Source organism: Cricetulus griseus, chromosome 3, assembly GCF_003668045.3.
Source record: "Cricetulus griseus strain 17A/GY chromosome 3, alternate assembly CriGri-PICRH-1.0, whole genome shotgun sequence".
NCBI classification, from domain to species: domain Eukaryota; kingdom Metazoa; phylum Chordata; class Mammalia; order Rodentia; family Cricetidae; genus Cricetulus; species Cricetulus griseus.
Genome location: NC_048596.1, coordinates 100,556,540 through 100,572,253, shown reverse-complemented (window position 1 = coordinate 100,572,253; position 15,714 = coordinate 100,556,540). Strand labels below are relative to the sequence as shown.

The 15,714-nt window shown below is 39.6% G+C and overlaps 1 protein-coding gene across 4 annotated transcripts in view; it reads right to left on the bottom strand.

The window, feature by feature from the left end:
- The window catches only part of Uvrag (UV radiation resistance associated), a 253,318-nt gene that overhangs the window by 93,982 nt on the left and 143,622 nt on the right, over positions 1-15,714 (bottom strand). For all 4 annotated transcript variants that reach the window (XM_027407741.2, XM_035442366.1, XM_027407740.1 and 1 more), the window contains one exon: positions 8,251-8,416. In XM_027407741.2, the coding sequence (XP_027263542.1) occupies positions 8,251-8,416 (166 nt within the window). The remainder of the gene's footprint in view (positions 1-8,250; positions 8,417-15,714) is intronic.

The following is a 15,714-nucleotide window of genomic DNA, read 5'->3' as shown; positions in this document are numbered from 1 at the left end:
CAGCAGTGCTGCAGGGGCCTGGGATTACAGCAATCACAGAAGGGAACAGCTTGCTGTGGTCCTAAGAGACTAACCATTGCCCTGTCGATAGCATCTAGAGTTAAGACTGTAGACTACAGTGTGGAGGGTCAGATTACCTAATAGCATTTGCAAAACTGAACATCCCTTTATTCTCCAAACTCAACTTAAGAAAAAAAAAAAACCTTATTTTTTGACTGTCAAAAGTATCTTAGCATTTAAATGGAAGTAGTTTAATTCTTTGAAAAATGTAGTTCCTACATTGAAAATATTTCAGACAAGAATAAAACAAGTAAGGCCAGGCACACTGGTACAAAATGTGACACCAGAACTTACAAGAGAGGCAGGAAGATGGTAGAGGCAGAAGACGAGTCTGGGCTATATGGTAAAACTCCCGCTTCTAACAACAACAAAGATGAAGACACACTTGTACAGTCGACCTGGGTGGTTGTTAAGATCAGTGAGCACACACATCAAAGTGCTTCATTTCAGAGATGTGTAACAAGAGAGAGCTAGAGGACAAAACATAGAGAATGGCAAGAGATGTGAGCTTAAGAAGTGCCTTGCAGAGAGCAGAAGGTGTGTGTACAGCTACAATTTTGATTCTGAATGTGGCTAGGGAAGGCATTAAAGGCAATAGGACAGCATGGACGATGAGTAACAAGGTCAAAAGTAGCACGAGGTGTCTGGAACAACCAAATGCTCAGCTTCACTCAAACATGGGTTATGACTCAGAGCAAAATGGGGGTGCAACTGAAGAGTTAGCAGCAGGCCAGCTGGGAACTATTTAGTCTGAACACAGTCTGCATTCTTTTCAAGAATGAAGGCTTCTACAGTCCCTGACTGAGGACTCTAGGATGCTCACACATTGGACTCCTGTGTTTCCCTATCCCTGACATGGTGTGCCTGACTGCTTCAAGCTCCTGCTGTCCTGACTTCTTTGCCCTGACAGCAAGCACCTTGAGCTGTGAGCTGAAATAAACCCTTTCTCTGCTAAGCTGCTACTACTGGATATTTTATCACGGAAATAAATGAAGTCAATTAATAAATGGAAGCTGAGAGTTTTTATTTTTATTTTTTTTGGGGGGGAAGCTGAGAGTTTTTATAGAAATGATAAATAGTTTAAGACGTTGTGGACAGGAAAGAATGCCCAAAATGGGTAATGGAAATGAAGACAGAATTACAGCACTCCAACATGAGGGCTCTGGAACTTTCATTTACATTTTCACTATGGGCATTGTAACAGTGTATCTCAGGAGCTCAGCTCACCATATCGGTAAAATTCATATTATTCTATCTGCTTCAACAAGATGACATTTAAAAAATTCCCACCCATTCACCCATTCATTCATTCATTCAACAAGCTGGCATTGGCAGCTATGTAGCAGGCTGAGGGAACAGAGGTACAAAGATGCTCACAGCCACTCCACAGACTCCTGTGTCTTTTCTTAAATGTTTTGCTAAAAGGGAGCTTCATGGACCTCCAGATCTGCCGAGGGAAGGAAAAGGAAAGAAAAGGAAAAGACTCAAGACTTGGGGCCTGTGTGGTGAGCCCTTTTACACTATGGGTCATAAAACAAGGTGCTAGACCATGAAGTAAAACATCTCTCCATCTTCATGAGAATCAGACCCACAGGCAATGACTATAAACTTGGCTCAATATCATCTGAGTTTGGACACACCACAATTTCTCTGTACTTAGAAATACAATTGCTAAAAGAAATCAAACTCAATCAAATAAAGAGGAAATTACAAAAGGAATAAACTTTAGTACAAAACAAACAAATAAACCAAGTAAATGAATGTGAAGACAGCATCCACGTTTCCCAGGTTCCAACAATCCCACTAGAAAAACCCCAGTTGCCCATCCTTGAGAGATCTGCAAAGTCTTTTTGTAGATTCAAAAAGTACCTGCCAATTATACCACCCCATTTTTTCAACTGAAAATAAAACAAAGAAAAAAATTCTGCCCCCACCAGTGGAAAAAACTCTTCAGACATTCTCAAAAGAGAACTATGAGTTATTGAATTAAGGCAAAAAAAAGTCTTTGAATAAAAAATTGATCTAAGAGGGCAAACGGGTCATTATCCACTGACAAAAGAGTCAATCCATAAAGGGTTGATGATATCTAGACACATACACAGTGCATACAGCAATGCAAAGTACATAAAGTACATAAAGCAAATACAGAAAAGATAAAGATGTCCTTACACCAAAAGGTTGAGAGCTCAGACGCCACTATCAGCAATGTGCAGAGCATCCAGAAGAATGTGAAGACTGCACTGACACACACACACACACACACACACACACACACACACACACACACACACACACACGATGTGGAGATAAGTCACTTCAGTATATATTCTTCAGTATATGTGAAACACTCCAAGATAACTCACAAAATAAATGTTAATTTAAAAACAGTCGCAAAAAAATAGCTGGTCACAATAGGATAAAACAGAAGGAAAATAAAAAAGTTATAAAATAAATATATAAAATCAAATAGCATTTCCTTAACTGATGGGTTAATGAAAAAAATAAAATGGACATCAGAAAATATGTTGAGACAAATAAAACAAAACACAGCACACAAAAATACATATAGTAATTTATAAATGCCAACACTGTCATTAAAATATCTCAATTATATATTGTATAAACTAGAAAAAGAAAACAATAAACCAGGCAGCACAATGAAGACTATTATAAAGAGTATAGATTACAATGTAAAGTATACAAAACCAATAGAATCAATGAAGTTAAAAGATAGTTCTCTAAATTGACAAACCTTTAAACTATGACAAATAACTAAAATCAGATACAAAACTGGAGACAACACAGGCCTCACAGAAATAAAATAATGACAAGGAAACAGTATGAGCAGCTAACTGCACCAACAAATCAGACTGACAGGCAAGATGATATGGGTATGTACCTAGAAACACAGCTGAGTGATACAGTAATTGCAGAAAATTGGAACAGATGTATAATAAGAAGGAACTTCTCAGTGACTTAGAAACCGCTCTAAAATAAAAGTCCAACACCAGACGGCTTCACTGGTGCATCCAAACAAATATTTAAGAAAGGATTAACAGATCCCACAAACTCTCCAAAAAGTTTGAGTGGAGATCAATTCCTTTTTCATTTTAGGAGACCAGGCTACTGAGTCTAAAACCAGATGCACGTTAACAAACAGAAAATGACAGGCTTACAAGTACAGGTGTAAAAACTGTCGATAAAGCTCAGCAATTTGAATCTAAGAGCATGTTAAAAGGATTATAGAGCACGGTCAAGTGGAATTTTCACAGGAATGAACAACTGACGAGTACTGTACACCACAGTGATAGCAGAAAGCAATGCAGCCCCTTGATCATCTCATTTGATAGGACCCAGTGTCCCTTCATGGCAGAAGCACAGGGAAAACAAAGAACTTCCTGAGCACGGCTGGGGACATGCCTGAAGAATATGGCACTCAGTGGCAGAGATCCAAGCGCTTTCTCTTGGAATGGAGAGACAGATGCCTGCTATTCCCACTGTTACGCTGTGCCGTGCTCGAAGTTCTAGCAGGAGCAATTACGTAAGAAAAACAAGACAAAACAAAAAGCATCCAAGTCGGGAAGAATTCAGATTTTTTTCTGTTCACAGACAACATGGAACAACATATAGAAAATTCAAACAATCTGTGAAATGACAAAAATAAAATATACAGAAATATATTTAACCAAGGGCATGCAAGACTTATTGCATATTGAAAGGTAAAAAACATTGCCAAGAAGAACTGAAAAGGACCTAAATAAAGACAAGCTGTTACTATTTTAAATACCAATAAGATGCCAATACTTATTAATAAGCTGACAATTTTGCTCTGATCAATAGATTCTATACAATCCCTTTCAAAATCAAAGTGGTTTCTTTTTTCAGAGTTGGCAAGCCTGATCCTCCAATTCTTAAGGAATGGCAAAGGATCCTAAATAGCCAAAACAATACTGCAAAGGAACAAATTTGGAGTTCTTTCCCTTCAAAATTGCAAACATTATCATGGTCTTGGCATAAACACAGACATATAGACAACTGGGATAAAAATAAGAGTCTAGAAATAATCCGTGACCAATTGATTCTTTTGCAACAAGGATGCCAAAGCCATTCAAGGGAGAAAGAACAGCATTTTCAACACACTAGAAATTAAAAAAACAAAAATCAAAAAAACAATAAAACCAAAAATGGAACAGCTATCCATAAGAATTAAAATTACAAAACTAGTATAGGAAAACATAAGGATAAACCTTTATGACCATGGACCAAATGATGGGTTTCAGATATGACACTAAAAGCACCTGAGACAACAGAAAAACTAACTTTATCAAAATTAAAAATGTCTATGCACTGGGGGAACCAAGAAGGCTGTGAAGCGATGGTTTTAATTGTTTCCTCTTTACTCATTGAAGGGAGATTGCCACCCTAGCATTACAGTGATGGTTAAATATACAATATCTCATCCTGGAACGATGGGCTTAAGAGCAGGTTATCAGACACATGTGCTCACACCACTGAGGAAGAGGACACTGCACACCATGATTAGGGGTTTCATTTAAGAAAAAGAGTGAACAATCAGACTGTTAAGTATGAATATGCCAGACATATAACCCCAATTCAATAGTGTCAGTAGGTAGAGCCTTTTCTTAAGGGGTGGTGGGGTTATAAGGACTCTGTTGTCATGAATAGATTAAAGTTATGACAAAAGGACAGGAGGAATCTGGTTCCTTTATATGCCTTCTTTGGAGGGTGCAGCAAGAGGGAGACTTGGCCTCAGTAGACAGAGAACATGCCAGGGCTCTTCCCAGTCTCCAGAGCCATTAGAAAGAAATACCTTGTTTATCACACGTGCACACTTATGCGCGCGCGCGCGCACACACACACACACACACACACACACTGCTATAATAGCACAAACAGATTAGACATGGGGTCTGTTTAGACACACAAAGGTTATAGTATCAAAAATGGAGGTGAACCCTGGCTGCAGGTGTAGGATGTGATTGGTTCTTTCAATGATCCCTCGGCAAGTGGGAACTGACAGTGAGGCCCAATGGAAGCCTTCCTGCTCTTACCACATGCCAAGGCACATAATATTGGCTTTAAGTTTTCACTTTAAATTGTAACAACTCACAGAATGAGAGAAAATGTTTACAATTCACTTACCTGATATGGGTCTAATATCTAGAATACAAGAAGAAGTTTTACAACTTAACAACAAAAACAAATAACCTGCTGGGTGGAGGTGGCACATGCCTATAATCCTAGCACTTGGGAGGCAGGCGCAGGCAGATCTCTGTGAGTTCCAAGGCCAGTCTGATCTACAGAGGTGGTTTCAGGACAGCCAGGCCTACATAAGGAAACCCTGTCTCAAAAAACACAAACACACACAAAAACCCAACCAGAAAATGGGCAATAGATAAGGAGACACTTCATCAAAGAAGACATACAAATTGTCACTAGCATAAGAAAAAAAAACAATGAAAACAAGCACCATTTGGTAAGGAAATAACAAAGCAAAACCACAAAGGGGGGCACTTCACATCTGGAAATGCAGGATGGACAACCTTTATCTCAAAGATAGAGATTTGCTGCATGACTCAGCAACTTCATGGAGGTGAAGAAAAGAACTGAAAATGGGTATTCAAACAACTATGAGTAAATATTCATAGCAACACTATTCATGAGAGCCACGGGTAGAAATAACCCAGATGTCTATCAAGAGGTGAATGAGGAAACAAGATGTGGTATACACACTTGATGGAAAATTATTGGACCATAAAAATGAATGAAGTACGACTATGCTTCAGCATGGACACATACTGAAAACATTATGCTAACTGAGAGAAGCCAGGAAGAAAAAGGTCACATATTGTATGGTCCACTTATATAAAATATCCAGAATAGGAGAATCCTTAGAGACAGAAATAGATTGATGGTTGCCAGGGACTGAAGATGGGTAGGGGTTAGGGAGTAACTGCATTTGGAGTTTCAGAACCATAGAGGTGCTAGGTGCACAATGGTGAAAATATACTAAAATAACACTGAACACTTAAATCGTGAACTTTGTGTTACACGAATTTCAAATTTGTTTTTAAAAAATATCTAAGAAAAGAAAACAACCTCATGTTCCCTTTGTCAAATATATACATTACAGGCTCTCATTCAATTTCTTATGTTTTTGAAACTGAAAAGCATACTTGGGCTCAAGTCAATCACAACATTGGAAAAGGTACTGATCTAACTTCTTCAAGAACTCCTTAGCTGAGAGCCATTGTACTTCCAGACATATAATCATCCCTTAATGTCTGAGGGAGACTGATTCCCACCCGATTTCCTGGTTGCCGGAGTCCATGATTCTCAAGTCCCTTATATAAAGGGCATGGTATTGCATACAGCCCACACATACTCTCTGTATGATTTAAAGTATTTTTAAGTCACTCCTAAGTCCTACTATATGATGACAAACACATGTCCCAGCAACCCCACTGCTGCACAAAAGAACAGAATGGATACTCGACACCTGCAAATAAACAGCTAGAGCAACACTATTGAATGGTGGTTAAATATCGGTTATACCGGGACTGGAGAGATGGCTTAGCAGTTAAGGGCATACCCTGCTCTTGCAGAGGTACCGAATTTGGGCCCCAGCACCCACATCAGGCAGCTTACCACTGTCTAGAGCACCAGTTCCAGTGCATCTGAAGACTTCTGGCCTCCTAAGTAACACCCCCTCCACATGTACACATAGTTAAAAATAAAAAAAAAAGAGAAAAATCTTTAAAAGTAGTTGCTTTACTACACTGTTTAGGGTACATGTTTAATATAGACACAACTGCCCCCCCCCCATACTTGTAATGGAATGTTGCTAAACCCATGGGTGTGGAGAGCTGGCCACACTGCTAAGCTATGCCATTGGTGCTCTCTCTGCACAGCCTGTTTTACCCCTAAAGACAGTGATGCTAAACTCCTTTCAAGTTCCCTAATATACTTAGCAATACCTAATTTTTCATGCCATGGAAATGAGATCTTCCTAATCTAGGACAGTGGTTCTCAATCACATTATACATCAGAACCACCACTGAAGCTTTTTAAAAATTACTCATATCTGAGTGCTACCAATAGAGTGGGGATCTCCAGGAAGGGGGGGGGGGATTGTCAGGAATCTAGGGGTCAAAAGCTCAGTTTTTAAGGCTTGCAAGATGATTTTAATGCATAGCCAGATTTTGAGAATAATTCACTAGAATATTCCATATCTCTTTTCCCAGCCAGGTCACTGCTCCTCCTCTCCCCTGCCCTCCTCTTCTCTCCCCTGCCCTTCTCTTTCTTGCCCTACCCCACCTCCAAGGAGCTGGGGCTGCTGGAATTACAACTCACAGACCATGCTTACTCTGGTCTTTTCTAAATGCCAATTGTTTGTGTTGGAAATTTATCTTTCTAGAAATCAAGCCATTTGACTAGAATTTATAATGTATTAAAGCTGCCTGCACCATCTCCTTACTTTCCAATGCCTATATATGCATTTGTAGCCTTTTTTCATCTCTCAAGCTGTTATTCCATCTTCTCTCTTTTCTTTCTAAATTCACCCTTCCAGGGCCTTGAGCATGGACAGGTCTGTTGTTTCAAAGGACCAGGCCTTGTGCTTCTTCTACATTAGCACACTGCACAGCAACCCAGCTAAGGTCCACTCTTACCTTTACTACTTCCTTTCGCGTTCTCTCCAGGGGTTTTGCTAATTGTTCTTCAGTTGCTTCACTTGAGAGTTAGATAATTTACTTTCAAATACCTTTTCTGGTGCATGTACTTAGATATAAATTTCCCTGAGCTCAGATATAGCTATACTCCACCAACTTTGACATACTATATTCTCATTACCATTCAATTTAAACTTTATACTTTCTTTATGGTTTCTTCTTTTACCTGTAGGCTATTTAAATCTCATTTCCAATGCTAAGGGTCAAAACAAAACCTCAACACAGACTAGCCAAGCACTTTACCACTAAGTCATATTTCCTGCTCCACAATTTGTTTGCTTTGGACACTGTTGCCATGTTGCAAGGTGTGCTTTACAAAAGTTACAGGTCACACAGAAACTGTCCTCAATTAGAGGATACTTCACATTTCCAATATACTCACCATTTTACCCATGTTTCCAATCAGCTTATATTAACAACAAACAAGAAAGACACTTACTCTCGCTCCTTTTCAGTCAGCTTGTCGTTGATATTATCTTTGATTGTTGATCTGGACCCCTTATGAATTATGGGATATCTGAGGGGTACTTGTAGGAAAAAGGAAATCATGGAGACCAAATGTGCAGTGTAACCAAGGGCAACGGCAATGCTTCCATCATCTTTTGCTGTAAATTCAAAAACAGAGGAAGTTAAAACAACCATTTACCTTACAAGTGTAGCTCTGAGGAGGTCTTATGCAAATATGTGGGAAGTAAAATATTAATCACTTATCTAAATTGCGTGGATTTGTGCAAATCTAAACATATTAACAAGACTTGAAATTTCACCTACTATTCTTAAAGCTATCTCCCAATAATTAGTGTGCTGAGGTCAACACATGATATACATTTTATGCAAGAGTTCTTAGTGTACCCAAAGAGACATTACTTTCTTTCCCATCCTTATAATGTGAGGAAGTAATACATGAGTCCATCACATAACGTGATTAGTCAGAGGTTTTAATGTAACACAGTTTAAAAGCTGTACAAGATTATTAATTCTGAAGTGAAGTAAAAGAACGCATTACCTCCTTATGGGGTATGCTTTGGACATTGATAAGGATATATTGCATAAATAAGCCTGAGGAGTTTTGAGGAGAAAGGGAAAATATGGTCCATAGTGAAGTGAAGATAAAACAAACAAACAAACATATTGTTTATTCACGAATCTAATCATATAATTTAGGTGGAAGTAACTACAGGGAGAAACACATGTATCATACAAACAAAAGCATTTGGCTTTCAAAAAACTACAAACAAATTATATTCTAAAAACTCATCATTCATATTTCTGCTCCCACCTAAAGTTAATAAATGATTTATTAATTAAACAAAAGTTAATAAATAAAGTAATTTATTCCCATAACTTGAATAATGCAACAGACATGTCCCTAGGAGGGAAGAAAAGTAAAACTGCCTCCCCAGTATGCATCAAGATTTAACACATGATCTGGGCCATCCCAGCCACTAAGAGAGGGATGAGATGATGGCAGTGACTGTGGCCTCACTGGGCCTGGCTCCCAAGGACACCTTCAACGTCAATTATTAGCACTATTTTTCATATTGTTCTGTTTACAGATTCAATATCTGTGCGCTAGCCTCTCATGGCAGGAATGCCACCACACCGCCCCTTCCACAGTGACGTCTCTGCCCTTGCCTACACATCAGTTGCTTAGTTTCTCTTTGACCATCCTGTATACAAATAACACTTCCTAGAATTTGTCTGCAGTAATACTTTATATCCGATAGTCATTCATTCACCAACAAATACTAAACGGGACTCCTCTTTAATATATTATCTCATCCATTTTACAGATTAAAATCAAATAAAAACAAAACAAAAACTGAGGCTCAAAGGGACCAAAGAACTGTCCAAAGAAACAAAGCTGGTAAGTTGGCCAGACACCGAGCTCTCTGGTCCCTGCCCACTCTCCCACACTATCGCAGAACCTCCTTGTTAAAACACTGGCATAACTCAGAGTTCTAGAACGTTATCAGGCACTTGTCATATACACCGTCCCAGGGTCTTCACACTTTTGTACTAACAGAAAAGAACCATAAACAGTCTGTGAGGGCTCCATGCTTCAGGGCACCTGAGTTCTGTCCCCAACATCCACATCAGGTGGCCTACAACTGCTTGTAATTCCAGCTTCAGGAGGATCCAATGCCTCCTGGCCTTTTTGGGCACTTGCACACACATGCACATAACTACACACAGACACAGATATACATACATCATTAAAAATAATAAAAATAAATCTTCAAGAAAGTCTGCAATCTCCCATTTCTGTAGTACTTCATAAAAATCCTTCACAGCCAGAATTTGCCATTCTTTCCAAACAACTTCGTGAAAAAGTGGAACAGCATTCATTTCAGATGACTACAGAGTCACTACTAATTAAGATCCTAGTTATTTTTAGAGACTGTGTCCTCTTGCCTCAGGTACAGCCAAATACTTTGATTATTAACAATTTTGCCTCTATAGAAACCTGCACATAATTCTATACTGGTGACTAAAAGTACGTGACTGTGTGTGTGTGTGTGTGTGTGTGTGTGTGTTTAACTAGGTAGACTTGAACCCCTGGGATCACAGGCATACACCACCATGGGTCCTGGAGCTTGAACTCGGGTCCTCATGCTTAAATGGCAAGCACTTCACACTGATTGGGGTATTTCTCTAACTAAAAAAATGCTTCACATTATGAATTCTCTCAGGATATTAAAGCTAAGAGAAATCTTAGATATCAAAGCATGTAATACCATCAACTCACTGTTGACAAAGAGGAGGTCCAGTTGGGACAGCTTAGTCAAAATCATATTGGTAAAAACCATAAGCAATGGAGTGAATGGGAAAACTGCTTCTATGCCTCAAAATATGCTGCTCTCCAAATACCTAAGTCTGGAGTCACAGATGAGACTGGAGGTGCCTTCCCAGCAGCTGAGCTCTGCCTCCTGCTTTTTAGAAAGTGCAAAGCCACCAAACTGAAACCATTGCTAAGAGCAAAAGGACTTGTGTTGAAAAGAACTTTCTTTCAAAGGGAGAGGAAGAGGAAGACTTAGAGGGGCTCACACTATTCAACACTGGCACTTCCCTTTATGGATTTAATATTTCCTTCCTAAATGACCAAGTAGAAAAGGGTTTGAAATTTTTCAACAAAAAGCCTTTTAAATGAGCCTTCCAAAGAATTCAAATACAAACTGCTAATGGCTAATACCTCAAGCATCTCCATGCTTCTCATATTACTAAAGGATAATGGCAAGAAAAGTTACATTTGCGTATTTTTACATTACATATATATTTTTATTAAGAGAACAAATACCCAATCTCACATCACCTTCCCACAGTGAGCAAAACCAATTTTGCTTAGACATCCAAAAGGCATCTCAAAGAGAATTTTATGCATAGAAATGAAAAATAAATCAAAAGGGATAGTGGACAACAGAGTTAAATGACATTGGAAGTGACCTTCAGATCAGGCTCACCACTGCTGCCACAGGGCTCCCTGCTGTCCCTATTAAACACCCTACGATGTTTCCCGTTCCAGGCCATCACGCTCCACCAGCCCCACAGTTAAACACTGTGGTGTTGGATTTCCAATATTGAAGCTTTATATTAAAAGCATTTTAAAAGGGTCACGGGTGGAACCTTACAGGGCCCAGGAGCATTTCAATACCCTCAAAAGGAAAACCACCTCCTGGTAGGGAAGTCACTTTCATCACCCCATGACCACTGAGCCTCCAGTGGGAAAATGTGAGCTCATGTGGTTAATTATGGCAATTGCAGGCCATGCAACCTCAAATGTCACATTCTGTTGCCAATCATTTTAGCTGAAGACCAAAAGGTTTAAGGTTCCCAGCCTTCTGAGATTTGAAAGACTTTTTACCTGCCAAAGCCAAAACATGGCCCTCTGAGGTGTGCTTTACCAGCAAGCAATAATGACATCCACAACACCTAACAAGAGGAGAGGTGTAGGTTTCCTATGCTGCTCTGGGGAGTAGAAAGGTCATGAATGATAGTTCTGTTGGTGAGAAGTCAGAATGAGAGGGGAGGGTTTGGGAGCAATGGAAGGAACTGTAAGATTTAGGTATGTGAAATGATACTAATTCAACAGGGTTCAAAGAGCTTGAAAGCAAATCAAAAACCCACAGATCCCTCATAATAGGTATTTATTTTTCGAGACAGGGTTTCTCTGTGTAGCTTTGGAACCTGTCCTGGCACTCACTTTGTAGACCAGACTGGTCTCGAACTCAAAGATCTGCCTGCCTCTGCCTCCTGAGTGCTGGGATTAAAGGTGTGGGCCACCACTGCCTGGCTTTGTATTTGTTTTTAAAATGTAAGACACCACTCAAAGTTGGAGATTTTGTGTAATTTCTATGATTAAAAAATGCACAAACACAAACAGCTACACAAACATTTACATCAATTCAATGTTCCTTTGAGCTATATGCTGAACAAACTGTGGTGTAACGCATACCAGCACAGTGAGTGATCTCAAAGCTCTTACCATCCTGCCTGCCCAATCCCTGAGGCAGCCTGTCTGTTAGGGAACCAAGCATACTGATTCAGACAGGACAAAATAGTTAAGACTCTAATCACTGCCATAGCATTTATGGAACCATTCCATGTTCTCCATGAGACAGTATTTGACATACGACTCTCCTTTCCAAGAAATCATGCCTGCATGAAGGGACACAGATACAGAGGACATCTGGGTCTCATTACCACAAAGGGTTCTCGTGTTATAGATTACTTAAAAACACAAAAGCGCAAACACTGGGGTTTTTGGTTTTTTTTTTTGTTTTTTTTCTTTTCTCTTTTTAAACTAAGTGTCTCAGTCAATGGAACTCAGATGAACATTCTTTTCTGGACACTTTCCTCCCATTGTGTCCAGCACTCTCTGACACACTCTAACAACCCATTCAGAAAAGCATAATAAATACTGGGCCCCTTGGTGGAGTTTCCCAAACATTACTGACCCATGCAGTGTTAATCCCTACCTAGCAGAGGCTCGTGAACATCATGAGAAAACCAGTTGGAAGCTGCTTTTCTAGAACCTCTCCCAAAATGCACCCTAAGTCTTTAAAGGCTGGGCAGGGGGAGAGGGGTCATGATTTAAAGAGAAGAAAGAAAATGACATCATGACAGGAACAAGACAGACCTTAGATTCAGGCAGATTAGGGTTAACTTCAACTTTGCCACCAGTTAAGTGGGAAATTTTTGAATTATTGAAGCCTCAATCTCTCTCTCTCTCTCTCTCTCTCTCTCTCTCTCTCTCTCTCTCTCTCCCTCTCTCTCTCTCTCTCTCTCTCTCTCTCTCTCTCTCTCTCTGTCAAATTGAAATAAACAACATCCCTAAAGCAATTCTCTGCCAACAAAAGGAGTCTCACAGGACTACAGTAGTAACATAACATCAAACACCTGATGGGGAGGTCCTTCTGTGTACATGTTTATTCTATTGGTTGTTGAATAAAGTACTGTTGGCCAATGAAGAAGCAAGTTAGGCAGGACTAGGAGTCAAGGAGGATTCTGAGAAATGTAGTAAAGAAGTGTTGTGATCCAGGCAGGAAGTGACATAGCAGTCAGACTCATATATAAGCAGGCACAAACAGGAAGTCCTTCCTTTTCTCTTGCTCTTCCTCCTGGTCTCTGCTCTGAAGTCACCATGTGATCCACTGGCAAGAGAGGGTACTAGCGAAAGGCATCCTCGATAAGTCTTATAAAATATATAGATTTATGATAATTAAGACTGAGCTAGCATATAAGAAATCGTAGTCCATTGGCCAAGCAGCATTTGTACCTAATAAGTCTCTGTGTGTTACTTGGGACCTTAACGTGACAGCAGGAGGAACTTGGTTGGCCTGGTGGAAAGCACCCACATGGCAGCAGGACTTGGGTGGCTTGGCGGAAAGACTTATCATTACAAACACCACTGTATTTCTCTGCAGTTTTTTAAACAAAGTTTCATGTAGTGGGAGCTGGCTTTGAATGCCTGTTCTTCCTGCCTCTAAGTGTTGGAAATACAGGCACTTGACCAGTTTCCGGTTGATGTTACTGTGTTTCTACTCACCTGGCCTAAATCACCCTCTTACCCTCCTGTCAACAGGGACATGAGTTGTTTCTGAAGACAGCTCAGGCATTTCCTGGTTCTATGAAGTGGTCTTCCTGGTCCCCCAAGGGAAATAGTCCCACTTTGAGTCTCTAACATAGACTATGTATTTAATAATAATCACTTCTTGCCTGTCTTGATTACATAGCTGATGCCCACTACAGGACTACAATCTTCCCTAGGCCAGATCAATATCTTAATCCTCTTCATAGTCATTTGGCATCTGGCATAGTTGAGAACCAACAGGGCATCAATGTTGTTATACTACATACATGTCCACAGAATGCAAACACAATACTGCCACATGTCCTTCTTAAACCTACTGATAACTAGGGGACATGGGGAGTGGACTGAAGAGGACCTTAGACTAAAATTAAACATATGTTTCATCTTATCTCTCGTTTCACTCTTCAGCAACTTCAGTGAAGGGCTACCGTGCATTTTTAAAGGGCTGGGGATGGATTTGGCTTTACTGAGCATTCTAAGTGTAGATAGCCACTGAAGCAATGAGAAACAAGGCACTTCAAAGAAAACCAAAATAGAATCAAGAAACTTGGGGGGTGGACCGCAAGGGTAAGAGAGCACCACTAACACTGCTTCCATCAGGTCACTCCCTACTCAGCAGCCAGAGGGAAGCACAGCAAAGCTCAGTGCATGCCAGTCCCTCAGAAGCCCTTCAGGCATTGGCCATAAACGGAGAAAGGAACAGAAACTCCTTCCAACAGCCTCAAGGCCCTGCTGACCTCTCTTTCCCCTCTCTAACCCTCTTCCCATGGTGCTTACTGCGTTCCAATCACATAGATCTGATCTTCTTTCCTCTCCTATTTGCAAGTAATTCCAATTATGTTTATTGAGGACTTCCTATATGAAAAGCTCTTTCAAATGTCATCTCATCCACTCATCCCAAGGAATTACCGATGCAAATACAATACGCCAATCCTGAGTTTTTCAAGGCCCCCTCTACTATGACCTCTGACCTTTGAACTTAAGCCTTCTATAGCTATAGCCTATTTAGTTCTTTTAGCTTTGAAACTGTGTGTTAAGTGTTGTTCCTTAGAGTGGTCTTCTTCAAATATTTAAAGTAGCTTCTCTCACTGTCTGACAACACATTGTCTTGTTAAGTATCTGGTTATTAATTACATCCATATTGATTGGCTGTTTCCTTCAGTAGGCTGTAGGTTCCATGGAAGAACAAAACATGTTTGCCTTTTTCAATAATTACACCCTCTGAACTCAGCACAGTGTTTGGCATATAGATACTTGGTAAATATATTTTAATTATTATTTTAATTTATGTGCATGTGTGTTCTGCCTGCATATATCTGTATATCATGTCCATGCCTGATGCTAGATCACCAGGAACTGGAGTACAGGGAGATGGCTCAATGGGTAAATACAGTGCTTGCTGCACAAACATGAGTTCAGATCCCCGGCACTCACATTAATACAAGCATGTAATATATATATGCTGGTATACATATGTATAGGTATATGTACACTCTTATCTTTGGTATATTTTATAGAAACTAGAAAAAAGAAAAGATTTCAAAATATAGGAACTATTTTGAATCTGAATTCTATAATCTCTCCAATATAAAAAAGAGAAGCAAGAATTCAACAAATTAAAGCTATGCTAATAGAAACATCACAAGATAAAATTTCAAATAGTTTTCAGAATGGTAATGAAATGATTATAAACAACAGACTAATGCATGCTCTAACTCTGCTCCTAGCAATACACAGATTTTTATAAAACCCAACTAAAAAGACCAGGAAATTACCAGCCTGATAACTGAAGATCATTATTTTTTTTTATAT